The 26,092-nt window shown below is 33.2% G+C and overlaps 4 protein-coding genes across 5 annotated transcripts; 2 read left to right on the top strand and 2 right to left on the bottom strand.

Moving 5' to 3' along the window:
- Positions 1 to 2,664: 2,664 nt before the first annotated feature.
- Positions 2,665 to 8,615, top strand: LOC133306596 (BEL1-like homeodomain protein 6). 2 transcript variants are annotated; one of them, XM_061506922.1, is made up of 6 exons: positions 2,665 to 3,042; positions 3,276 to 3,349; positions 3,555 to 4,808; positions 6,977 to 7,353; positions 7,465 to 7,525; positions 7,733 to 8,615. In XM_061506922.1, exons 3-6 carry the CDS (start codon positions 3,912 to 3,914, stop codon positions 8,423 to 8,425), a joined length of 2,028 nt encoding a protein of 675 aa, XP_061362906.1. In that variant the 5' UTR covers positions 2,665 to 3,042; positions 3,276 to 3,349; positions 3,555 to 3,911; the 3' UTR covers positions 8,426 to 8,615. The 2 variants fall into 2 exon arrangements, with proteins under 2 accessions (XP_061362906.1, XP_061362899.1); XM_061506915.1 differs by lacking the exon at positions 3,276 to 3,349.
- A 6,402-nt stretch (positions 8,616 to 15,017) lies between these two features.
- On the top strand, positions 15,018 to 18,036 carry LOC133306623 (26S proteasome regulatory subunit 10B homolog A-like). Its single transcript, XM_061506944.1, has 10 exons — positions 15,018 to 15,123; positions 15,306 to 15,425; positions 15,806 to 15,942; positions 16,045 to 16,206; positions 16,302 to 16,388; positions 16,467 to 16,553; positions 16,644 to 16,781; positions 16,985 to 17,176; positions 17,254 to 17,352; positions 17,934 to 18,036. Exons 1-10 carry the CDS (start codon positions 15,018 to 15,020, stop codon positions 18,006 to 18,008), a joined length of 1,203 nt encoding a protein of 400 aa, XP_061362928.1. The 3' UTR covers positions 18,009 to 18,036.
- Positions 18,037 to 18,237: 201 nt separating this feature from the next.
- On the bottom strand, positions 18,238 to 21,797 carry LOC133306685 (bifunctional phosphatase IMPL2, chloroplastic). The gene is made up of 9 exons (XM_061507026.1): positions 21,551 to 21,797; positions 21,366 to 21,444; positions 20,785 to 20,879; positions 20,649 to 20,698; positions 20,145 to 20,269; positions 19,884 to 19,950; positions 19,247 to 19,336; positions 18,982 to 19,093; positions 18,238 to 18,605 (listed from the first exon to the last, which is right to left on the bottom strand). Exons 1-9 carry the CDS (start codon positions 21,765 to 21,767, stop codon positions 18,535 to 18,537), a joined length of 906 nt encoding a protein of 301 aa, XP_061363010.1. The 5' UTR covers positions 21,768 to 21,797; the 3' UTR covers positions 18,238 to 18,534.
- Positions 21,798 to 23,308: 1,511 nt separating this feature from the next.
- Positions 23,309 to 24,862, bottom strand: LOC133306690 (late embryogenesis abundant protein-like). The gene is made up of 2 exons (XM_061507041.1): positions 24,449 to 24,862; positions 23,309 to 23,576 (listed from the first exon to the last, which is right to left on the bottom strand). Exons 1-2 carry the CDS (start codon positions 24,827 to 24,829, stop codon positions 23,346 to 23,348), a joined length of 612 nt encoding a protein of 203 aa, XP_061363025.1. The 5' UTR covers positions 24,830 to 24,862; the 3' UTR covers positions 23,309 to 23,345.
- Between the last annotated feature and the right edge of the window lie 1,230 nt (positions 24,863 to 26,092).

Here is a 26,092-nt window from a genome sequence, read left to right as displayed (position 1 = left end):
TTTTTTTCAAACTAGACATTCAAACAAATTTACAGAAAAAAGTGTGTTTTTTTTTAAAAGAAAAGGTTCATCCAAACATGCCCGAGCAAATTTATTTAACTCGTTCATATTGTTACGAATTTTATTCCCATAAAGCTTAGGTAGATGAACTCAATATAACACGTGTATAACAAAAAATGTTAGAATATTACAATATATAATTTTATTTGAATATACATGAATTATTTTTAAATTTTGATATATGACACTATGCTTTAAACATACCAATATGAACTATGCTTTAATTCTTATTTAATTTATTTTGGTCTTTTACATCACAAAAATCTTAAATTTTATTAAGATCAAAAATAAAATCGATAAGTTCAGCTTGTTTTTCTTTTTGGTTAAAAATATAAAGAAATATTACTCTCATTTTACATGAAATGATTACATCATGTTATCTTACTTCGAGAATTTCACCCACTTTTTTTTTTTTTTTTATCTTTTAATGATGAGCTCCACATTACTTCTCTTTATAATATAGAGAACTACTCTCATGTAAAATGAGAATAACATTCCCAAAAAATATAAGATGATAAAGTATAGTTTCTTCTGTGTCTAATTTATTTAATATTTAATTTTAACCCGACTATTGTTGAATATGATTCCAAGTCAGTTTTTCAAATTTCTAGTAGAACAGGTTTGAAAACTTTAGTTGACTCTGATATCCCAGAGAGTGGTATAACTAAACTCTGGTTGGGCTGAAACCTGGGCCAAGGACGCCGAAGGCTTAAAGAAACGTAGCATTAGGAGATAGGTTCAAATAGATCTTTTAATAGTCCCAAGCCCAAGTAACCTAACTAAAAAAGGAGCCTCAAATAAGATGACACATAGGTATCGCTAACTAGTTGCTAATCGTGTTATGCGTCTTTATATCTTATATAAAAACGTTTTAGGTAAAAACTGAATAAAATGGAGAAAAAAAACAAACGTGCAAGACAAAATCAGAATATAAAACTTTTGGTAGGACTGAGAGACTCATAGATACCAGTAGAATATGCTTTTATGACGAATATAGCAGCAAAACTCTACCTTCCGTTATCCTTCCTCACCAAAAACTGGTTAACAAATGGTAAGAGAAAGCTTCAAGCAAAGTCACTGATACAAGTTGAAAAAATAAGGGGAAAAAAAAAAAAAAAAAACTAAGTAGGAGACGGTTTGGGGAGGTTTATGAAAGGGTTTAGGTCTGATCTACCAACTGGTGGTTAGGGATTGAGCTCCTTAACCAAACACTTTGCCATCCTATAGAAGAAACAAGATGAAGACCTAACAGTAATCACAATGATAACATGTGAAGCATAATCTGGAATTAATTACTGTTGAATTTTCAATGCATGTGTACCAAAACAAAAGCAAGAAGCAAAGCAACCTAAGTTTGAAAGATGGAGATTTTATTGTCAGACTGAAAGTTGATAAGTTTGTTATGGTCTTGACTCTTGGAAGGTTTTTTTTGTTTTCCTTAAATGTTGTTTATGTTAAGTACATTCGATTTTAAGCATTCTATGAATGCATTTTCATAAGGTTTTAGTTGTCACTTGGCTAAATGTCTAGAATTCAAGTCTTCATAATGAAAGAAAATAATATAAGGAGAGTCGCTACCAATACGAGTATGATAAGTGATAATGTTCAAATCAGATAAATTAACTCAGATACACAAAAAAAATATTTTTATGTTAAATTATTATTTATTTTTAACTTTTGAGAACATACTAAAATTATTTTTTTTATTTTGTTCAAAAAAATTCTAATGATCACAATTTTTTGTAATTAAAAAATAATTTTTTATAAAAACATCCATGTATAGCGCATAATTTTTTATTTTATTATCAGAATTTATTTTTTAACTTCCAAGAAAAAATTAATATTATTTTTTTAATTTTTTTCTAATTATCAAAAAAATTAGGCATATTTTTATTTAAAAAATTCTTTTATCTTAAAAAAAAAAGCATAAACAAATCCAAGTGCTTGTACTAATTCTAAAAAAAAGGAATAATATTTGCATATATCACAAATTCTTTAGATTTTATGTGAAAGCTGTTATACATTATATATATATATATAAACCTTTAATTAGAGTATCTAACTAATTATCTTTTCTAAAGTTTAAATTTAAATTTTATTCTTAAAAGTGTAACTTGCTTATCGTTATATCAAACCTACATTAGTAGTCATTGCAAATATTTATTCTCTACATAAATTTTTTTAATGGTACAAAAAAAATTATTTTAAAGTTGAATAACAAAATTATATGAATTACTCTCGTCGTTTTAAAATAATTTATGATTAAAATTTTGTACATGAATTGAAGAAGTCATTAAATAGTTTCAATCAGAATTTAAGAATTTAAAATAACGATTATTTAGAAAGCGAGGGAGGAAAAAGGGTGATGATTAATTGCCCTGTTATGAATCAGAGGAGTTACATTATTGATTCACACTTTGATCTTTAGTTTATTAAAATTTGGTACTTTGGTGTGAACATAGTCTGAGGAACATTTGAAGCTGCTCCCAACAGTGATTTTGCACCAATCCCAAAGCAGAAAAGACAGATAACATCACATAACATAACAATAACATAAATAGAGACTTATGTCAACTCCGCTACACTCTTCTGCGCCAATTCCTTTTCCCTCTTCCCTTTTTTTCTCTCTTATCTCTTCTCTCCATCTCTCTCTCTCTCTCCTATTTTGTACTCTAAAGTTCACTCCTTTTCTGATCGGAACTCCTTCGCTCACAAATTCTCCTTGCTGGAGATGAAGCTAGGCATGCCCCACTTTTTCTCTGGTTAAAGTGGTAATTTTGGCTTTTCTTCTATGCCCTCTTATCATTAACTTACTGAACACAAAGTGCTGCTCTTTGCTTTAACTGTTGCACTATATCTCTTTGGTTTTGGTTCCAAAGAACGAGAAACACACAGAGTGTGTTTTCCCTGGTCCTCTCTCTCAATCTTGTTATCATCAACTTGTGCTTCTTGTTCTTGGGTACTTATCCTCTGCAACCCGGAGTAAGTACTTCTCCCTGGAGTCTATTCCTTTATATCATTTTGATTTTTCTTCTGTGTGTCTCTTTGATGGGAAAGAAAAGACTTTTTTTTTTTACTCCGGGTAGTTGGTTCTTTTTTGTTTTTTATTTTTCTGGAATATAGTGTTGAGAAAGGAAAGTTTGGTCCTCAGTGCATCTTCCTCTTTCGAAATCATCACTTGTTTTTTTTTTTTTTGTTTTTTTTTATTTTGGCAGGGTAACTATGTATACCCAGATGATAAATTTGGTTAAGACAACCTTTACTTGAATGTGGGTTTATTTAGTGGTGGGTAAGTCTTCATTTGTACATCATTCACGTAAATGGGTTTGAGGGGTTCTTTTCCATATCCCTTCAATTTTACAGCATATGAGTGAAGCAAAAGTTCAATATAGGATTGGAGCTTTGTTTCCCTTTTTCATTTTATTGGCGTAAAAATGTCTGTTTTGATTTCTCTTTTCTTCTTTTTGATGTTTAATTCTTTTGTGTAATGCCAGGTACGCCTGAGATTGAAGATCTATAATTAAAGCTTGGTGTTGGTGGCAGGAAGTGGGAGAAAACTCCTATTGTAATTAAGAGATCATCTTTGACAAACTCCTAATAGTTCTATTACTACATAAAAATCTCTGATCAGGAGGCATTCGACTTCTGTTTCAACTTACAGTATTGGACAATCCAAACTCTGCACCAACCAGCAATTCTGTGACTTTTAGGAATCAGTAAAGTTCAGACAGCTTTTGTCTCATTATTGAACAAAATAGATTGTCTGTGTTAGTTTACTGCTTTTACTTATCAAAGCGGCACCTTAATCTGATTGAGAGTATCAAGCATTGGGATTCAACTGTCCTAAAATTATGGCAACTTATTACACAAGTTCAAGTAATCAAAGAGATGCCGTGCCTATGCTCTGTCTTAGGGAGCCTTTGCCTAGTTCGTATACTGAGACACCAGTTCTTCCAAGCAATATGACATTATATATGAGCTCTGGTTCATATTCAGAAGCATTGTCTGGTACTTCTCAGCAGCAAAATAATTGCTTTGTGATTCCATCAATAGGTGCTTCACATTCCACTCCTGAACGGCAAGAAATCTTAGCAAATATTGGGGGGTTCCAAACTGGGGTTCATGATTTCAGTGCATGGAGGGAGGGTAGAAATGACATGTTAGTCAGACAACAACCTATGGATGGACAGAACTTGCAGGGTCAGGGATTATCTCTCAGCCTTGGAACCCAAATACCCTCAGGAATACAAATGCCTTCTCTCCATGATAGGAATCATAATTTAAGTTTTGATTCGTTTTTGGGTACTAATCCATCAATTTCAGGTAATGAGGCCTATAAAAGTGGCTCATCTATGGATGAATGTATGAGACATTCTGAAAATTTTCCACCTGGTTTATCTGAAGCTAGTCAAGATTTGAACAGGGGGGATTTTTCCTTCCATGGAATGTCCAGTGCTGGAAGAACGGTTCCTAATTCCAAATACCTCAAGGCAGCACAACAACTGCTTGATGAAGTTGTTGACATCCGAAAAGCTATGAAACGACCTGATATGAAAAGTCATAGCACACATGAGGACTCTAAGAAGAATTCCAAGGAGGATGATGAACAACTAGAGAATGAAAGATCTTCTGCAAATGGAGTGCCTAATTCTCAAGGTTCAGCTTGTAACTCCTCTTCTGAGCTTTCACATGCTGAAAAGCAAGATCTGCACAACAAGTTAACAAAGCTTTTGTCAATGTTGGATGAGGTAAAACCTATGTTATGTAGACTTCCACTCTTTTATATCTGTGATTTCTTCAAACAGTTGACCATGACCACATGTATCTTTAAAATCACTGTAATGTATCTTAAAAGAAAAAATCTACATTTTCTTAAGAGTGTTATAAATGGTTGTAACCTTCCAAGTTGAATATAAAAAACACCATCTTAATGTGGTTGTGTTTCAGTGTCTTCATTTGTGAAATGAACGCAAGCTTGAGTATGATAAATAGGATTGGTTTTCTAAAAGAGAGTTATAAGTGGTTGTAACCTGCCAAGTTGAATGTTAAAAACTTCATCTCTCCTGTGTTTGTGTGTGTCAGTGTCATCATTTGTTAAATGAACGGGGGCATAAGTGTGATAAATGAGATTGATTTTCTTCCCTTGACAGTATATAATTTATGTACGTTCTATTCTGTGTATGGATCAGTATTTCAACAGTGGTAGTTCGTTAAGATCCTTAGTATGCAAGAGGAAGATATAGCTGCAAATTTTGGATCTATTTTGTGCTTTTGCATACTGACTTGGGATGTGCATGAAGGAATTTAAATTCCAGTAATATCTTTGCAACTGATAATATATTAATATCTCTTATGAACAATATCTATTTGATAACGAACCTCTCCTGGTATGTGATCTTGAGCAGGTGTCCATAATATCTCGTTCACTTTTTCTTTTAATGTCGAGTAATTTGACAGTTATTGTAAATTTCTTTGTGATCATGTAAAAGCATGTCAAAAACAGAGAGCAGCATAATCTGTGTAGATGACATCGAAGTCGAACTAATAGCACAGTACACTCTTTCATGTCTGCTCCTTTTTGTTGCTGCAACAAAGAAGGTAGGGGAGGCATGTGATTAATAAGTAATTAAAGGCAATGTTTTGTGGCAAAAAAAACTCTGAAGATGGTCTGGCATGGCCCAGGAAACCCGAGCTTCTTTGGAAATTGCATAATAATTTCTCTGATTTTTCATTCTTGTGTCTAATCACTTCTGCTAGAAAAATTCTTGTTGGGAAAAAGAGTGCGTCTTTATGATGCCGAAGCGAAGTAAAAACAAGAGATGGAACATAATAATTTTCAACATGAACAAACCTTCAAATGACGAAGTGAAAAACCACAAGACCATAGGTCCAAATCTTCCACTATAACAATAGTAGAATTACAAAAAAATGTTCTTCCCTAGTATACCACTAGAGGATTACACACAAATCTTTACCCTCTCAAAGGATGGAATACAAAGTTTATCTCTCATAAAGGAGGAATACTTTCTCTTCTTAGGAAGAGGAATTCTAACACTAACTAGTGTTCTTCTTTCTAGTTTGAGGGGATGACATCTCTCAAACTCTTCACTCGATGGTGACTATCTTTCTTTCATGGAGGATTGCTCCACCTCACCCTCATGGAGAATTGCACTGCCTCAACTTGTTGATGTCATCCCTTTCCCTATTTATAGATGGCTAGGAGGGCTATCTTCAATGCTCTAGATTCTTCTCCATTTAATGCGGAGGATTTGAATACAACCTTTCTTCCATGAAATCTTTTCATTTTTCCAAATGCATAGAAAGTTAGAAACTTGAGAAGACACAAACCTTTTATAGTTCATTGATGTATCTAATTAAGGAGAAATAACTAACAATTCTCAATGAAGGAAAGAGATATTATTTTTCTGTTGAGACTTAAGATGAGCAGCTATTCAATATTAATGAGGTTATACGGTCACACTTTCTTCTTTCAATTCTCTCTCCCACTCTCTTTTTTATTTTTTATTTTTGGGGGAGGTGGCGCAAAAGTTGGCTGTCACATATGATGTACATCCACCCTTGGGGCCATATTATTTTATTTACCTGATTGCATGTTATGAGTAAATCATGTGCTACCTCTTAAATTTTTGATTTAGTTAGAACTAATTATATGTCCTCTCTTTTTTATCTTTTATTGTTTGATGGATGGATTTCACTGGCACGTCAAAAGTAAATTCACATTCGTAGGTTCTTGTTTTTGTGTTATTTAGCACATAAGATGATGTACCAGATGCCAATTTTATAGTCATTATCCATAAAGTTGATTGAGTGACCAAGATTAACATGCATTATGCACTTCTTCATAGCAACAAACTTTTTTTGAGATGGTTTAATGGCCACCTGTCTATTGCTGCAGGTTGACAGTAGGTACAAACAATATTATCATCAGATGCAGATTGTGGCATCATCATTTGATGTGATAGCAGGCTGTGGGGCAGCTAAACCATACACAGCACTTGCTCTTCAAACCATTTCATGCCATTTTCGGTGTTTGCGTGATGCAATTACTGGCCAAATCAGTGCAACACAAAAAAACCTTGGGGAGCAAGATGCTTCTGGTAATAATAAAGGAGTTGGAATGTCAAGACTTAGGTATGTGGACCAACAGATCCGGCAACAGAGGGCTCTTCAGCAGCTTGGCATGATGCAACATACATGGAGGCCACAAAGGGGGCTCCCAGAAAGCTCTGTTTCAATTCTTCGTGCTTGGCTGTTTGAGCATTTCCTTCATCCGTAAACCCTCACATATCAACCTTGGTCTTCTTTTTTTATTTGTAGCTTTTTGAGTTCATTCCAAGACCTTTATGCTTATTTGATCTAATTGCCATTTTCTATTTTTGCTAGCTATCCAAAGGATTCTGATAAGATCATGCTAGCAAGACAGACAGGCTTGACCAGAAGTCAGGTAGAACAATAAAAATATGTTTTTAGCAACATGCTTAATAGATTGTGTTCATTTTAAGATGAAAAATAAATAGTAATTTTTTATTTGTTGCTAGAAATTACTGATTAAAGGAATTCTAGATGATGATGTTTTGATTTTTCTAGTGACAGCTGTGTCTGATGACTAAACATCACCAGCATTTGTAATGATAGCTTTTGCTTGAATTAGGTCTCAAATTGGTTCATAAATGCGCGGGTTCGTCTATGGAAGCCTATGATTGAGGAGATGTACAAGCAAGAGATTTGCGACGCTGACATAGACTCAAGTTCTTCATCTGAAAATGCATCCAAGGTAACAAAAAGTGATGTCAAGACCTCCAATGAGATGTGCGATGATTCGCAGCACTTTCAAAGTTCAATAGCCAATAAGAATTACAGTGGTGGACAAACTAAAGACCTCAGATCTTCATCTGATCGAGGTCTCGACACAGAAATCATGGCTTCCACTGGTTCAGCTAGTCTACAAAGCATAGGTCATGAGGCTGAAACTGAGCATAGGTTAGGAAAGCAGACCGAGGAGCAAAGGCCAAACTTCTATGATTGTGGTCTCTTCCCAGATGACACAGTTGTTCAGCCTGGTGGAACTAATGACAGGTTTATGACGTGCCAAATGTCGGAGTTTGGGAGGTTCAAGTCAGGAAGTGGAGTGTCTCTAACATTGGGTTTGCAGCATTGTGAAGGAGGTAACTATTTGGATGGTGAGACCCATCTTAGTTTGGTTTCCATGAAGGAGGATGACATCTACAATGCAGCTGCAGCTTCTAACATAGGAGCTGAGACAGCAGAACTTGAGTGCATCAGTGCTGGAAACCAACAACAAAGGTTCAGTTCTCCCCATATGTCACATGATTTTGTAGTATGAAAGAGACAATTTCATTTTACAATGCTTGACGGTGATAGTCATAGCCTTAAGGTCTAAGACGAAAACAGTGTTATGATATCAAGAAATTTATGAGAAGATATATACGTCTTATGGTTAATAATGTATAAGGAAACATGTATAATTAGGTCTATACCTGCATTGAAGAAACATACGGTAATGATTTTCTCAAATAAGGGAATTGCCATGGTAACAAGGTTTTTGTTTTTATTTTATTTAATTTTATTTATATTACTTAATGATTTTTTTTTTAAAAATACAATTAAGCAGCCCTCGTTCTACTTAACTATCTTAGCTTTAAAATAAATTTCCACATTTAAGTTACACGTGTTCAGTTTGAAATTATTGTTTGGTAAATATAATTAATTAATGAGTTTGATTTAAAAAATGATAACTGTTGATTCGCGAAAATCAACGGTTAAGATGTGTAGTAACATTATTTGGTTGTCACAATTACTTAAAAAGTTTAAATTTTATAATTTTTGTACACTAAGTTTTGTCTGACTAAATTTTGATATATTATGTTAGCGTGAGCTAAACCTAATTCAGGTTGATCCTCTCCATTTTTAACCAACCCAAGTTTGCTTACAACTTGAAATCATCTCATGTTAGTGATCATTACAATTTTAAGTTTGATTTTATGAAATAAAAATAAAAGCCACATGCTTCCCATTAACAAAAATTGAATTTAATTAATACATTATCAATATAAATTTTTTAACTTTATTATCTAATTAAAACTCAAAAAATTTCAATAGTATTTGTTAATAAAATAAAATAATTTACTTACTGAATGAATATTTTAGATGCCTAAGCAATGCAAATCTTTTTGTAAAATGACCAACAATTTTTGTCCTGCTTGATGGGAATTTAGACAGTTTTAAGGTTAAAAAAAAAAACCGCAAATGGACTGAAATCTGAATGAACTATTGCACTCCAATTTTGCATTTATTAGGAAATTTGGCTATTCTGTTTTTTTTTTGGGTACAAATTGGCTATACTTTTGGTTGCTGTAGTTATCATTAAATCATTAGTTTTCCCTTTTAGATAGAAATATTTGTTAATTATTATTTCAATCTCTATTTCAGAAGTTAATTGAAGAGAATAAGATTGTTTAACAGGATCATAAAATTATTAAATTGAAAGTAAGAATCATAAAAGTAATATGAGATCTTAATATATTTTTCTTATGTCAAGAATCATAAAATTTCCAAGACTAGGCATTAGATCATTGTTCAACAGGATCATACTCAATTCTGATATTATATTAGAATTAAGAACGGATTTGTTAAATATAAAATTATTCACATATATATTTTGCTCGAGACTTCAAGATTTTGAAATAGCTAATTCATGACATGTTATTAAAACTTCTCCGATAAAGTGATTACAAATTTAATCCTTGTCACCTAGATTTTTTTTGAATAAAAGTAAATTTCAACGCAATATAAAAACAAACATGTTCATGACAATTTAATCCCTTTTAGTGACTTATACACCGGTCATACTCTGTGTAATTCTGAAAAGTTATTTTTTTTTTCACTTTACATGTCAGTGATGTGACCAAGAAGAGAGTAAAAAAAACAATTTTTCAGATTTACACAAATTATGACGGGTCATACTTTGTGTAAATCATCTAAGAGGACACAAGACACAACTTGTGTCCTTTTAAATGATACTTCTTTTTTCCATTATTAAATTGGGATAACATGAAATATGTGAAGAATGTGTGTATTATAATTTCTCCAGTAGTATGGCAAGAAAATTAATGGGCAAAAGGAACAAAATTAAAGATAGATTTTGATTTCAATTTTCTCTACTGAATTTGTACAATGTATAGAAACGGCATAAAAACTTAAAATAATAATTGGGTTAGATATATGGGTATATGCAGATTGGATCATAGAGTTGGAATTAGGAAATTGAAAAACTAGGCATTGACGTAAGGGGTAGTGAATTGAGTGCAACTGGGTGCCCTTCGACACGGAGAGGGAGGAAGATTGCGCAATTCCTTCCTGTGGGAATGTTTCTTCCTTTTCTTCGCATCATGTTTTTTTGGTTTCTTCAAATCCTCCACGGAATGCACATCTGCTAGTATGCAAGCAAATGATCTTGATTTACCCGAGTAATACCTTGACAATCCTCTCCTGCTTACATCATGTACAAACCATAATTTAAAACCAAAAATAAATAATAAATAAATGAAAACTAAGATGGATTTATTATTATTATTATTTTCCTTCTTTTTATTGTAAATGAATGCTCTTACTTTTGTGGAAAACTGGTTCCAAGCGTACCCATGGTGAATATCAAGTTGTCAATTTCTTGCTCCATTGAACCGGGAGGGAGAGGAAGATTAAACAATTGCACTAGTTTAAAATGCTGATTGTGATTGTGAGATTCTATAGAGAGTGAATTATATAGGAGAAAATGTTAACTCCAACCATATATTAAATGGCATGAGAAGGTCATTTGTTAAGGATAGGGGTTGGTTTTGAATCTCTCAAATCTGCACCCTGGTGTATGTAGATACATGGTTACGACCACATCCTTGTCTACACTTCCTCTCAATCATTCAAGATGCTAGTATTTTAAGGGAAATGCATTTATATGAACCTATGCCCTCCTTTCACCTCATGCCTCATTATTCACCTCATGCCTCATTTTAGGATGTTGCTATACCAGCGCCAACATAAAAAATGTAGACCAATATAGAAGGGGGTAAGTAGAGGAGGGTCATACAACCATCCATTTTAGAGAGTATGAATATTGAAAAGAGATAAAGCAGACAAAATGACACATTTGGGCAATGGTCAATTGGTCATATACTCATATATATAGTCTTTCCAAAGGCATTATTAATTATTTGTATATTAGTGCCCTGCTCTGGTTTATGTCTAAACTTTAGACCTATCTTCACGCTCTAATAAAATTGGACAGCTATAAATTATGGATAACGATTTGCGTGGCCCTTCGGTGTCAGAATCAGAGAGATTATGCTAATTTTTTAAAAACTCCAATAATTACTTATTTAACGTTATTAATCCATGTTTCATCAAACATGTTAAAATTTTGTTTTGGTCAAAATAAAGAATTATGAGGGTTTAATGTGTGTCGTTTTAAAAGATACAAAATTATATTTTTTTAACAGTTATAACTATGTATTACGGATAATATATAATTATGATATAAAAATTATATTTTTTTTTATAAATAAAATATAATTTTAATATTATAATTATATATTACTCGTAATATATTATAACTGTTAAAAAGACATGGTATCATGTCCTTTTACAAAACTTTTTTCCAAATTCTAATACATATTATTCTATTATTAATTTGATTGTTTGATTCTCTCCGATGGCGTATCAAAAACATATTTTCTTTAATTGTTTGAGAAAGATGTGTATCATTTTAAAGGATATAAAATTATATCATTTTAAGTGAGAGAAAGAGATAGATAAAAGAGAAGAGAGAATGGACAAAAAAAATATAAAAGTATGGGGTTCCACCTCTTTGTGAGAGTAAAAAGATATAAATTGTATCATTTAAAAGTATAAATATTTTTTCCTAATTATTTTACCGCCACCTGACTTCAACAAAAGGAATCATTTTCAATATTCTTTTCTCAAACAATCTTGGAAATCTGTGCTATTGGGCGTTGGCATTGAATTAGTTCTCAATCAAACAATTCTAATGTGCACGACAATTATTCTGATTCTTGGCATTGTTTCTGAAAAGAAATGATTCTTTTCTATTTCTGTGTCTTGGAATAATTCTGAGAATCAGAATTACGTTTGTTAACATATTTTATTTGTATTCCGAGAATCAGAATTACGTTTGATAACATATTTTATTTTTATTCCGAAAATTAGAATTACGTTTGATAACACAATAACTATTTCTTTACTTTTGTTTATAGATTTCATCAACTGTGTAAAATAGCAAATGACAATAAATTGTAACCGAAATGCCAAATTTTATATTTAAAAAAATTATCTAAAAATTTATAATATTTTATTATATAGTTTTTTTAAAAAAATGTGTTATCATCAAGAAATTTATAAATCAGGCTTCCCGCAACTACCTTCTCCAAAATGCTTCCACAGTTCCACTGGTTGAACAACACTGGGAATTTTGTGCTGAAAAGCTAAATTGAAAATTGATGCGGTATCTAAATACCAAGTTGTAAACTGGTTTAAACTCCTCCTTTTAAGCCCCATTCGTAGCTTGAAATCATTCAGTAGAATTGGATTTTAAGAAATTTTACTTTTCTTACAAGTTTTTTGAAAATGCATGAATTTTTTAAGACTCCAATTTTTGTTTTTGTTTTATGATGATAATGGACTGGAATTGTGACTGCTGCTAATGATTCTACAATTGAATATGTGCAGGGTCTATGATTAAAATTTAAAAATATATAACCATAATTTTCCATTAATGTTGCTAGTATACAAATATGATTTCAGACTGGGGACAAATGCAAACCAGTTGGTAGCTGTGGCATTCTACAGACTACAAAGGGAGCTTGCTAAAGATGGTAGAGAACCAAACAAGGTAGCTGTGGCATTCTCGTGAAGGAATAGAAAAAGACGTTGAAGGAGACGAAGAACTTCAGCCGTGAAAACTGATTCTCGTGAAAACTGAAGGGAGGGGTGATATGGTTGAAGGCCTGTGATGTTTGGTGTTCGTGTGTGAGTGGGTACGAAGAAGTGAGAGATTGAGGGAAAACTTGGAATAGAGAAAACTGATTCTGTTTATGTGTCCTCGATCAAAGCAGAAATTTTTTGATTTTTTTTTATTCCCTAGCACAAAAAAATAAATCGATTTTACCAAACGAGTTTCTCATTCATTTTTTATTCCTGCGAATTGAAATTAAAAAAAAAACTCATTCCGGGAAGGTTGTCAATGCACACCCTTAGAATCGATTGCAAATGAAATTTTATGACAAATGCAAATAAAAAAAAGTTACATTAAATTTAGAGAGGAAAAGAAATAAATATAATCTCCACATTCAACTAGCTAATAGTTTGTATTTATTTATTTTTTTAAAAAATTATCATTAATATTTAAGTATTTTTTCCTGCCAAAGCTAATATGAAAAATATTATAAACTGAAGGCGTGTTATATTTCTTTTTGAAGAAGATTAAAAATTAAGTTATAAGTTACAAGTTTAATTTTTGAAAAACTATTTGAGAGAAAAATCTTATTGTTGAATCTGATTCAATATCTGCAATCATTATTCTCTCTAAAAAGGGTGCTGCAACCCGTGAACCTCATTTGGTAGTTCAGATATGGACTTGGTTACAAAAAGATTGGCGAGTCTGTTTAGTCTACACATAAAAAGAAGGCAACTATTGTGTTGACTGCCTGACAAACTATGCTCTTGATAATCCTAATGCCCCAAATATGTCTATTTTCTGTTATCTCCTTTTCAGATTCAGTCTGTTTTTATTACTGATTTAGCTTCTATTTTTAAGAGTTCGTACAGCGATTATTTTGTAGTTTTCTCTGCTGATTTTTATTACAGCATACCAAAAAAATTTTTTTGAAAGAGGAGAGTTATATTACAAATATTTTGTTTACAAACTCAACTATATATTTCAGATAATATATACTTAGGTGTTTGTATTTTTTAGAATACATAATTAAATTTATAATAAAAATTTTGTAAATATAATCTTTCCGTATTCGAAACTGATTTAAAGTCTCTGTTATATGGTTGAGTGAGGATGGTTTCTCTTTTATTTGTAAGATTATTAATATATGAATAATAATAAGGAAATTAATAAAAAAATAAAAGTAAAAATCAAAATATTCATGGAAGGAACAACAATATTATTACAAGATTTATCGTTAAAAAATAAATTTACACAACAAAAATCAAGATTTAATATATGAACAAAATCTTTTTAAAAAAATGATAATGCTGCCACTCTATGATGCCCCGACATTGACACGAGACACGGGACACGACACGATCTATGCTAAAAACTTTAATGCATTAATATAATATAATATATCATGATAAAAAAAACAAAAGAAATGAGTAAAAATATAGGGTTTTATAAGAGTTATGTTGTAGGAAAAGTGATTGTGTAACGTTATATAGATTCGTTTTGCGTACCGTAATTTCTTTTTTTCTTTTTTATTTAAAAAGTGTGGGTCCCACAAAATGTTATGTGTGTAAAAAAGTTTGTTGTGTCATATTAAATGACAAATGCAAAACCCCAAAAATATAATATATTTAACATTTTAATTTAGAGTAAGATTATACTTACTACCTATTTTTCTTATTACCTCTTATTACCAAATCTTAACCGTTGATTTCCGTCAATCTAACAGTTATAATTTATTACAAATTAATAATTAATCAATAAGTATAACACCATAAATTACGACCGTTAAGTTGACAGAAATCAACGGTTAAAGTTTTACATTAAGAGTAGTATAACCTCTCACTCTAATTTATTGTCCATTTAAAATGTAGGTTGGTTGCTTGGGCGGGAAGTGAAACTGTCCAATTGTGATTGGCGAAGAAGAAAGAGTAGCAGCGATCGCAGTTGAGAAATGTCGAGCATGAGACAAAGAGCTATACAACATCGTCTTGCATTGATGAAGCATCACAGAGAGCTCCTCTCCTCTCATAAGTTCTTTCACTACACACTCCGAGCAGGTCACCTCTTAATCCAACACCAAACCCTATTTCTTTTTCAATTACCACTTTTTTTATGAAAAATAAAATAAAATAAAAATGTATTCTTCATTTGGTTCGATAAACTTGCTATATCGATGTTAAATTTTTTTACAATGTGGTGTTTCAGTAAATTGATTTATTTGGAATTATATTGTTCTCAGAAAGAGAGAAATTGCAGACTGTAAAGAAGGATTTCGCGAAAACTGAAAATGAATTGAAGTTCCTCCAGAGTGTTGGCCAATTCGTTGGTGATGTTCTAATGCCTCTTGACAATGAACGCTGTAAGCATAGTTTGTTATTGCCGTTTTCCATGTTTCTAAGATCGAGTTACTATGAATGCAGCTGTGTTAAAATTTGGGAGGGAGAGCTTTGCCTTCTATGTGATCAAATCGGACTAGTTGAGTAATTGATGAACTGATTGATAATATAAAAAAGAAAAAGAAAATCAATATTATGTTGTAGCAAGCGAGTGCAAAGTGATTTTCGTTCTAGATTTTTCACCTTCCAATTTTCACTTAATCGATTAAGCAAGCAAAACCTAAATTTATGCTTTGTTGTATTATTTTTGTAAACTCTATTTCGTCTGTTCTCTTAGTCATAAGTTGGGAGATTGATTAGAGATGATAATTTAAGCAGCGCCATATTATTGGAATCCTTTCAGTTATAGTTAAAGTGTGTGGTAGACGAAGATGTGTTGTTGGCTGTAGTAATAAGGTGGTCAAGGAGAAGCTAACTGCAGGAACTCGGATTGTGCTGGAAATGACTACGCTAACCATTATGAGGATTCTTCCTCGCAAAGTATATATCCATCCCTCATCTACGCTTGGATAATTTGTTTTCTGACTGATTACCATTCTACGTTCCTGACATTATTTTTGTATTTTATTCACCATTTGACAGGTTGACCTGTTTGTGTATAATATGCTTCGTAAATATCCAGTACATGTTAGTTACTCTGTAGTTGGGGGGCTTTCAGATCAGATTCGAGAACTCAGGGAATCAATTGAGCTGCCTCTAATGAATCCTGAGCTTTTTCTTAGGGTTGGAATCAAACCCCCTAAGGCATGGCTGTTCTGTCAAACATTTGTATGACTTAAGATTAACGCTTCATTAAAGGAAAAAGAACTGGATTTTTTTTTTCTTTTCTTTTCTTACAGGGTGTTCTTCTTTATGGACCTCCTGGAACTGGGAAGACATTATTAGCAAGAGTAATTGCCAGCAATATAGATGTTAAATTCTTAAAGGTTCTATTCTGTTTTTTATGCTCTGCGTACTAAATGCTTGATGTGGCATTCTACTCATAATTTTACTTTTTTTTCCAGGTTGTAGCTAGTGCTATAAATGTTAAGTATGTTGGTGAAGGCGCAAGACTGATTAGGGAAATGTTTCGATATGCTCGCGATCATCAGGTAGTAAGAACTTCCATTGCATCCGAAAGGAACTTTTGTTTTCAATACCTATTTAGAATTGATTTTTACTGTTTCCATCCTTTTGTTTAGCCTTGCATCATATTCATGGATGAGATTGATGCTATTTGTGGACGGCGCTTGCGTAAGGGCACAGGTGTTGATCGTGAAATTCAAAGAACCCTCATGGAGCTGCTTAACCAGCTGGATGGATTTGATCAGCTTGGACAGGTGATTTCCCATTCTATGTTTATTGTTCATAACATGTAGGAGATCTGCACTTGGTTAGAAAATCGACTCCATGTATTTTTTTTTTCTAAATATGTCGGCTCAACTAGTTTGAGATAAAAGGTGATGTTCACGTTGATGTTGATATTTTATCTACATTGTTTCCATATATATATACTAGTGGTTATGTTGGATGTTGTGTCTAGGTTAAAATCATTATGGCTACAAATAGGCCAGATATTCTTGATCCAGCCCTTCTTCGCCGTAGTCGTCTTGATCGGAAAATTAAAATTCCATTACCAAATGAACAGTCAAGGATGGAAATCCTCAAAATCCATGCTGCTGGAGTTGCAAAACATGGTGAAATTGACTATGAAGCAGTTGTTAAGCTTGCTGAGGTAAATTAAGGATACCTATGCATGTCAAAAGTATTTCATATTCTTTTCCTTATGATTATGTAATGTATTGACTGCAGGGGTTCAATGGTGCTGATCTTCGTAATGTTTGCACTGAAGCTGGGATGGCTGCAATTCGTGCAGAACGTGATTATGTAATTCATGAAGATTTCATGAAGGTAAGGTGCTTCCATTTGATAACACTAAGTAGATCCTACAAATTGTTGTAAACTTATAAAAGGAATGGTTATGTTTCATTGGGTGCTTTTAGTAGGTTTTCATAGGTAAAATATAACGCAGTATCAGTAATTTCTGTCAGATCATATTGAAAGGTAGTTATTCACTTTGCAGTAAAAGTGTATTTAGGGAATCAAAACTCCCCTCAATACATTGAAAAGCTTAAGTAGTATTTGGCTAGCAATTTGATTGCAAACGATAGAGTTAGGGCTCTAATTAGCAATTTTTCAAGTGTCTGTCTATTTCAAATGCCTTGTGTTTAGTTTTAATGATTGAATTCCATCTATAAACTCTAAATGTCGACAAAGATCAGTAGTTTGTGTTCTTCAGTCCGAATATGATATACTATACAGGTTTGAGTTACTGTGTATTTTTTCAAAATGGAGTTGTGATAGAGTGCTGTAGCGGGAGGGCTGGGATTTATGTGTCCATGGGATTTTTCATGAGTAGAATCATTGCTTTGGGGAAGGACACCAATCCTAAATTCTTTATTGTCTTTGTTGTTGTCTTCCTTATCTTCCAGGGTGTCCGTAAATTGAACGAGGCAAAGAAACTGGAATCAAGCGCCCATTATAATGCAGATTTCGGGAAATATTAAAAGTCAATTTGTTGTTGGCACATCTGCTTATCTGTGACTGTCACTGCCCAAGATGTACATATTTCCATTGTTTGGTCTCTTCCAGCCACTAAACAATAAAGTCATGCAGCTTACTCTCTATTAGTTTTAGGTTACCATATTACTTGACATTTTCTGTTTCTTTTTTAAAGTTTGAAAGCAAAGAAAGCATTCTATTGTAAGGTGTACAGAGATCAATTGATCACATCCATCTTAAAAAGATGAGCAATTAGGAGGTCGTTGCAAGGTTGTAAATCAGCGTTTCCTCGTTACACAGTGTTTATAGTCGACTACTACCCTTCACCATCTGCTCAGTTTGTTTGCTACGTTATTGACCAGCTCAAATTTATTTGTTCGTAGTGCTAAAAACAATTCATAAAATACGTCCTTAATAAATAAAAACTGAACAATGGCATCATAATACACGTCCGCAGGAACGTCTGAACCAAGACACGGCTTACAGAGAAGATTACAAACATCAAATTGTACTCGGTTATTATCCATACTGTCACTTCCATTGTAATAAATCTAGAGCCTGTTGATGAATCTGTCTGTCACCAGCCGCCACCACATTAAAACCTGTCACATGCAATTCATTAACATATAATGGAACCTAATGAAGCAATAATGAGGGGGTGCACTGTAACCTCATAAAAATATTTTTTTCCTCTGCTTTTGATTGGGGGAACAGAAATGACTAAAAATCATATTTGATAAAATAAATCCGTGCTTCATATAATGAATCGGTAGCACAAAAATAAAAATTTAATAAAAAAAAAAAACAACTTTTTTTTTAGCTTCTTTTCTTGGCACAGTAAGGATGAAGTAAGCACAAAACATTCATGACATTTAGATTTCATTTATTTAAGGTGGCAATAAGATCAACAGAAAGCAATTCAGAATGAAACTGAAACTAGACACGGTTTCAAAGGGGCGATATTCAAATAGCACGTACTTGTAGCGATTGAAAGTGGAGAAGCCTGCCAAGAGAGTTGATGTCCTTTCCAATCAGTTATGATACCCCCAGCGCCTTCAATGACAGGTATCAATGCAAGAAAATCGTATGGCTGAAATACAAAGTTTACCCAAAGAAGATACTCAAATAATTATATTACAAACAAATCTTGTTTTAGTCATCTCAGGGTTTTGCTCTATATGGGTCCAAAGATTCTTAAGTTAAACATGCAACCAAAGGTGAGAAAATAGAGAGTAGAGCATACCTTCAGACCGGACTCAACAACAAGATCCACAAAGCCAGAAGACAAAAGAGCATATGCATAGCAGTCGCAGCCATATAATGGAGTTTTAACCTGAAGAGTGCAAGGAGTAATTGAACGGCAATAATAAATCTAGATATATCTCTTGAGGAAGAGAAAATTTCATTTTAGCAATTACTATCAGATGCAGTCTTCAACCTTCATTCTAAGATGAGTTCAGACACTAATGTAAAACAACGTCAATAAGTAGAAGAGAAACTGATGGTCAATATTGATAACTAATTGAGTCAGAAATGTACAAAGCCAAGTTAATTTTGTTCCTTGAATTCTCGTTCTCTGTGATACTTTAGTAGTTCTTCAAAAGGTGGAGTCAGCAATACAATAATAATTGATCGTGTTTATAACACAAGTGGATTCATGTGTGCGCAACCCTCCTTGTTTTGGAAATAAAACTAGAGTAATCAATGCTTTAGTAGAAATTAAAGCAGTACTCTAGTTAGGAAAAGGCACACCTTCACAAACTAAATATTTTGACAGCATATTCATAAAAGACACACCTTCACAAATGAAATTAACGCAGTTTTTGAGATATTATGTGCACTACCTATATGTAACAAATGAAGTAAAAATGCAACCCGACCTTGCTTCTAACACGGATGAATGCCTCTTCTGCATCTCCACTGAACAGGTGCGGGCTTGTGGTGTACCTAAACAGGGGAAAAAAATGAAATTAGATTTGTTACTAGTTAGACTAGTAAACCTATAGTAACCATGTCAAAAACTGCAGATGGTTTAAAATAAATGTCAACTACTTTTGTTTCCAGACCAGCCTTCTTTTCCGTCTTCCAATTCAGAAACCATTCATAATAAAGTTAGCTACGGAAAAAGAAGAAAAGCATACAAGTATGATTGAGAAAGGTCCGCACAAGTGCGTGTGGACACTTCTAGTCCATTCAGCGTAGTTCTCTTTCCAGTTATCCCAATCCATCTTTCTCTTAACACAGGTTGATCAATTATGCCAAGGATCTGATGAAAAGGAAACTAAACTTAACATAAAGTTTACTTCTCAATTAACTGAAAATGATGACAGCATTGATTACAATTTGACATTCATCTCGACAACATCCTCAGTTACACTACAATGTAATTATGCAGGTAATATACCAAGCATCACTTAATATATATGCATCAGTGTATCACTGGATAAAAAAATCAAACAAATTGATATTGACTTTGTCAAAGACTCGGATTTTTTTTTAAAATATTAAAGAAATGAGGATGATTGAATATCCTGTCTTTCTTTCTTTAGTAAGAATGTTGCAAAAAATTACCACGCAGTTGTAGGAAAATAAAATGTGAATGGATCTAATTCTATATAAGCATTCAAGTGGTAAGAAATCCTTACTGGTGAGCCGTTTTGTAGAAGAGCAATGAGAGTACCAAATAAGGGTTTCCCTGAAATGGATACAGAAAAAGCAGTGTCAAAGTGGAATTTTGGGACTCCGGCCCAATAATAATAATAAACCATAAAAGAAAATTACCAGTAATAAAGCTCTTTGTACCATCAATGGGATCTAATACCCAAACATAGTCAGCACTTTTTTCTTTACACTTCCATCCATTTTCCTCTCCGTAACTGCAATTTAGTGGAAAGTCCAGGCTCGTGCTTCAGTAATTTTAACTACATGATTAACCATCCCGTTGCAAGTTTTGTGTATTATTTCATGGGTTGTGCTGCTGATCGCACGAGCACACAAGTCCTCTAGGAACAGCAGTGTTGTACAGTTCTCTTTTATTTTATTTGTCAATTAAATAACAAATCTCCATACAAATATATCAATCTAAAGGTTAAAACACTCGAGTGTTTCACACCAAATCCCTTATTTTTATTAGGTTCAAGGGGAATAACAGTGAACGATGGATAATATTGTTATAATTGGATCTTCCATTTCCATTTCCACATCAGCACATGCAGCATATGAGTTTGTAATCTTTCATACTAGTTGTAGTACTACTTCGTTTCAATCATGTTGGCATTTCACCTAATGAAGGATAATCACAACCAATTTTTTTATTTTTAAATAAAAAAAATTAAATAATTAAAGTAGGGTTAAATAGTTACATGGCATGAGAAGGGAAATTGTCTTGTATGATTGAAACCATAGCTTCCTCAGCAGATTGATCCGCTATGGTTACTGGACCTGCAATATTTAGTAAAAGCAGAGGGAATACAAGGCATTAAACTCTAAATAAATAAATAAAAAGCATTTTAAATTTCAAAGGTCGAAAGCGAAGTGGAGGAGTTACTGAGATCATGTTTGTCAAGAATGTCTAATTTGTTCCTGAAATATTTGCGGATAACTTCACCGGCGGCATCGGCGACTCTGTTACCGACCTCGGCGAAGCGATTGAGTTCGAGAGTAGTGGTGTGGGCCCCCATTGCTCTCACCACTCTGGCTGATCCAAGACGCAAGGTTGGAGAGATTGCACGATTGGGAATTAGGGAGTGGGAGAGAAGATACATTCCACCTTAACCTATTCCCCAATTTTTGCTTTGGAGTAGCAGTGACAGTGAGCACGCATTTGAGTTTAACAACGGAATCCTTTTCTTTCTTTTTTTAAAATGATAAATTTTCAATTGTACCCTTTTCATTTAATGTTTTGTCTTGTCTTGGTTAATTATAGAAATTAATATTTCTCACTATACCTGTAAAAATGTGTGAAGCTAAAGAGATATAAATTTCACATAATTTTATATTTATATAGAAAATAAAATCATATTTTATTGATAAATATTAATCCCTTAATTATAATTAATAATTTACTGTATTATTTTATTAATATTACTTCATTCCATTTCGTTAATCCAAAATTCAACTCACATTAGGTTAATCCAGAAACGATTTATTTATTGAAGATATCGAATATAACTAAGCTTGCCTTAATTTCTTTATTTTAATATAACAAGAATTAGTGAATAAATTATTATTTTTTCTCCAAATAAATAAATAGAAAATGATGAATGCATTCATTCGTCACCACCACCAACTTCCATAAAAGAAGACGTATCAGACAAGCACTAATGGCTAATTCTATTCTCGTGTCCATTATTCTGGATGTGGGACAAGCAAATCGCTCTGCACAAAAGAAACCCCATGCAACAATATATTTATTGAGCTATTGGTAGGAGTGGCAATACGGGTCAACCCGACACGACACGACACGTTTTTAACCCGTACACTATTTGACACGACCCTGACACGACTCGTTTTGTAAACAGATCGTAAAACACAAACCCTGACACGACCCGTTTTGTAAACGGATCGTAAAACACCTGACACGACCCGTTGCGGGTCACGGGTCGACACGACATGACCCGTAAAATTTAAAATTTAAAAAAAAAGTGGGATTTTTTGAAAAATAAATAAATTAAAAACAATAAAAAAAAAAAAAAAAGATTAGCTTCTATTTTTTGAGATTTTTAGTTCCTTCTATTCTTTTCTATACTAAAAAATGACTATATATATCAATATATAAATGAATAAAAATAATAATATAATAAAATATTTAATTAAAAAATAAAAAAATGACACTGTGCAGGTTGACACGCAAACCCGCGGGTTGACACGTGACCCGACACGAAAATAAACGAGTCACATTTACACAACTCTGACACACGGGTTGACACGACACGTGATTTGGCGGGTCGAGTCACATGTCAACCCGTGAGTCAATACGGGTATTGACACCCCTAGCTATTGGCCAATTGCTAGATCCCCATAGCCATAGCCATAGCCATAGCCCATCTTCCTGAATCTCGTGCTATCACGTATCCATCAAAATTAAATATAGTTAGTGCAGCTTATACACCACTTGAACTAGATATTAAAAGTAATGTTGTGGGTACGATCGAGATATTCAAGGCGTTATGTACATATATATAGTACATACATATACATAATGCAGAAGATAGTCACACCATGTATTCTTACATATAATATAAAGCATAATTGCAACTAATTATTAATACATTGGTACGATAATACAAAATCGCATAGACTCAAACAAGACACGGACGGACAGAGGTCATAGAGAGAAAGGTTCAGTGGGTGTGGTGGCCAGGCAATTTTTCTTTGATCTTCTCCATAATACTCTTCTTCTCATGCTCAGGTTGGTGGTGAGCACCAGTAGTTGCAGCCGTTGTAGTAGTAGTGGTGGTGGTTGACTGTGAATGCTCCTTCCCCACTCCTCCAACCCCAGGTAGTTTCTCTTTTATTTTATACTTCAGTCCCTTCTTCTTCTTTCTCCTCCCACCTTGCCCGTCATCCTCAGACTATAAAAACGTTGAACCAAAACCCAATCAGAATTATCATAATAATAACTGCAGAATGACTATCAAAATCGTTGGATGAGTCTTTTGAGATTAATTGCTGACTTCAAAGCAATGATTGAATTTAAATACTAAACGCCATTGAATTGATAACTACGTCTTGTAAGTTATTAATTTACTATCCTTTTCTTATTCTTGAAAATTAAATTAAAGTTTTAAATTTTATGTGTAATTAGAATTTGATTTTGTTAACTACAGTACTAATAGTAAAACACTGTCTCTATTTTAATCCCTTACAAAAAAAAATTAGTCTAAGATCCCTAAGAAATTGAGAGTAGATCCATTTTAGTCTTTTGACTTTTGAGGAACTAATATAGGTTTTTTTTTTTAAGGATTAATATGGGTCTTTTTTGAATTTGTGAGGAACCACGATTTCAACTAAGTGGGTCCAGTGGGAACCGTGTAGGGTGGGAGTGCCTAAGGTCTTATACACTTCACATTAGTTGCTCGTACAACCAATGTGAGACTATATATCTCTAACACGCCCCCTCACATACCCAATTTTTTGTTTACCTTTTTTGTGCTTTTTATTTTTGTCCACTCTTGCACGAGGGGGCGTGTTGAGAGATATAGTCTCACATTGGTTGTATGAGCAACTAATGTGACTTTTATAAGGCCTTTAACACTTTCACCTTTTGAGTTAACTTTTGAAGTGGTGTATCCTATGGTTCTTTAGGACCCTACTTTTATTCTTTTTTTTAGAATTTCTATCTCTCTTTTTCTTTACGTACATATCTTTATATGTATATAAGGGATAATATGAAATACATTAAACCTTAAAATTATAAACGAAAAAAAGGTAACGATAAAAATACCGAGCTAGAGCTTGAACTGCTGGAGCGACGAAGCTCTCCAGTCTCTCTCTCATGGAGCCTAGTTGGGTCATGCACAGGCATCTCAGTCCTTCGCTCGGTAGCCAATAGATCAGCCACCGTGGTTTTGTCAGGCCCAAAAGTGCTAGCTGTGCCAGTGGTTGCACCACCACCGTATGCAACGCCACCGTAGGTTCCAAATATAGACCCAGTGGCAGTGGTATTGGTCCCTGCTGTGCCAGGGGAAGGAGTAGGAGTGGTGGTTGCAACACCTGTGAGGTGGACGGGTTGGCCGTTCTTGTCGGTTAACTTAACAGGGTTACCGTATTGGTCAATGAGTTGGATAGGGTTGCCATGTTCGTCTCGTAAGTGTGCTTCGGCCATTTCCTTCAACTTGAAGAAATTTAGACTGTGGCAGTAGATACTGTGATTCTGTGAACAAGTTTGGGTTTCTCTCAATTCTTAAACCAGAGGTTTTCGTGGCGGTGGAGATATGCATGTAACTTGGAGCCAAACAACCCAACACGTGGTTCCACAAGATATAAACACCCGTTGCCACGTAAGAGAAAAGAGGACAGTTGTCCTTTCCAAGGTCACATATGCTGCATTTCGTTTTGTTTTGCTCCACTTGTCTGAAAAAAAATGTGAGATTATATTATAGGGTAATATTACTCTCACTTAATATGAAAATATGAAAGTAGTTCTTTTATGTTACAGAGAGAATTTAAGTAGAGCTCGCTATTTAAAAAAAAAAAAGACACGATTTTTAAAGTGAGAGAAAAGAAGATAACTACTCATGTTATATGAGAATAGTATTTTCCTATATTATATTAGGATTTTATAAGAGTTATGTTGTAGGAAAAGTGATTGTGTTATGTTATAGAGATTCGTTTTGCGTGCCAGAGTTTTTTTTTTTTTTGCTGCGAGCCCCACAAAATGTTGTGTGTGTAGGAAAATTTTTGTGATCATGTTAAATGATAGATGATAAACCCATTATATTAACTCAGAATAACGATTTTAACTTGTTGAAGACATGATTTCATTTCTAATCAATGGAATTGTCGTACTTATCTTAAAATCTAGAATCATGAACAGCTTCGAAGAATATGACTTCTGTTGACATACTCCCTGGTCATTCATTCCATTGAGATAAGATCTGGAGTACTTGAGTGTATTTTTTTCTTTTTTAATTAATGTCGAGGGAATATAATAAATTAAATTATTTTCAGCGTCTTTTCATCATATGCTAAGGCCGGCACTGTACCTATTCGAACCAGTATTTTAAGTGCAAATAAAAATAGGGTTTTACAAGAGTTATGTTATAGGAAAAGTGATTGTGTAATGTTATAGAGATTCGTTTTGCGTGCTTTAATTTTTTATTTATTTTTTTGTTTTAAAAAATGTGAGCCCCACAAAATATTGTGAGAGTAGGAAAGTTTGTTGTGTTATGTTAAAGGATAAAACGAAAACCCATACAAATATTATAGTTACATTACAAGTGTCTAAATCCAAACAAAATAATTATTTAAATCAGTAAGTAAACATTCATAATGCACCACATGATCATAAATTAGTACGTTTGTATGAAAATAAAAAATTCGTAACTCATAAGAATTAGTACGTTAGATAATTCTAACACTTTAGTAT

This window comes from Gastrolobium bilobum, unplaced genomic scaffold (genome assembly GCF_033153095.1).
Source record: "Gastrolobium bilobum isolate Gb01-03AN ecotype WA unplaced genomic scaffold, APGP_CSIRO_Gbil_v1 utg27758, whole genome shotgun sequence".
Classification (NCBI taxonomy): Eukaryota; Viridiplantae; Streptophyta; class Magnoliopsida; order Fabales; family Fabaceae; genus Gastrolobium; species Gastrolobium bilobum.
Note: the sequence above shows the minus strand (reverse complement) of the source record. Positions and strands in the feature narration are given on the sequence as shown.

Excerpts from the sequence above, each read along its gene's own strand:
- LOC133306596 (XM_061506915.1), top strand. The coding sequence starts at position 3,912 with ATGGCAACTTATTACACAAGTTCAAGTAATCAAAGAGATGCCGTGCCT. Across the intron at positions 4,809-6,976 it reads TTTTGTCAATGTTGGATGAG|GTTGACAGTAGGTACAAACA; the intron begins GTAAAACCTATG and ends CTATTGCTGCAG. Across the intron at positions 7,354-7,464 it reads TTTGAGCATTTCCTTCATCC|CTATCCAAAGGATTCTGATA; the intron begins GTAAACCCTCAC and ends TATTTTTGCTAG.
- LOC133306623 (XM_061506944.1), top strand. The coding sequence starts at position 15,018 with ATGTCGAGCATGAGACAAAGAGCTATACAACATCGTCTTGCATTGATG. Across the intron at positions 16,207-16,301 it reads TTGGAATCAAACCCCCTAAG|GGTGTTCTTCTTTATGGACC; the intron begins GCATGGCTGTTC and ends CTTTTCTTACAG. Across the intron at positions 17,177-17,253 it reads CAGTTGTTAAGCTTGCTGAG|GGGTTCAATGGTGCTGATCT; the intron begins GTAAATTAAGGA and ends TATTGACTGCAG.
- LOC133306685 (XM_061507026.1), bottom strand. The coding sequence starts at position 21,767 with ATGTATCTTCTCTCCCACTCCCTAATTCCCAATCGTGCAATCTCTCCA. Across the intron at positions 20,699-20,784 it reads TACAAAGAGCTTTATTACTG|GGAAACCCTTATTTGGTACT; the intron begins GTAATTTTCTTT and ends TATCCATTTCAG. Across the intron at positions 19,951-20,144 it reads GACCTTTCTCAATCATACTT|GTACACCACAAGCCCGCACC; the intron begins GTATGCTTTTCT and ends TCCCCTGTTTAG.
- LOC133306690 (XM_061507041.1), bottom strand. The coding sequence starts at position 24,829 with ATGGCCGAAGCACACTTACGAGACGAACATGGCAACCCTATCCAACTC. Across the intron at positions 23,577-24,448 it reads GCAGTTCAAGCTCTAGCTCG|TCTGAGGATGACGGGCAAGG; the intron begins GTATTTTTATCG and ends ACGTTTTTATAG.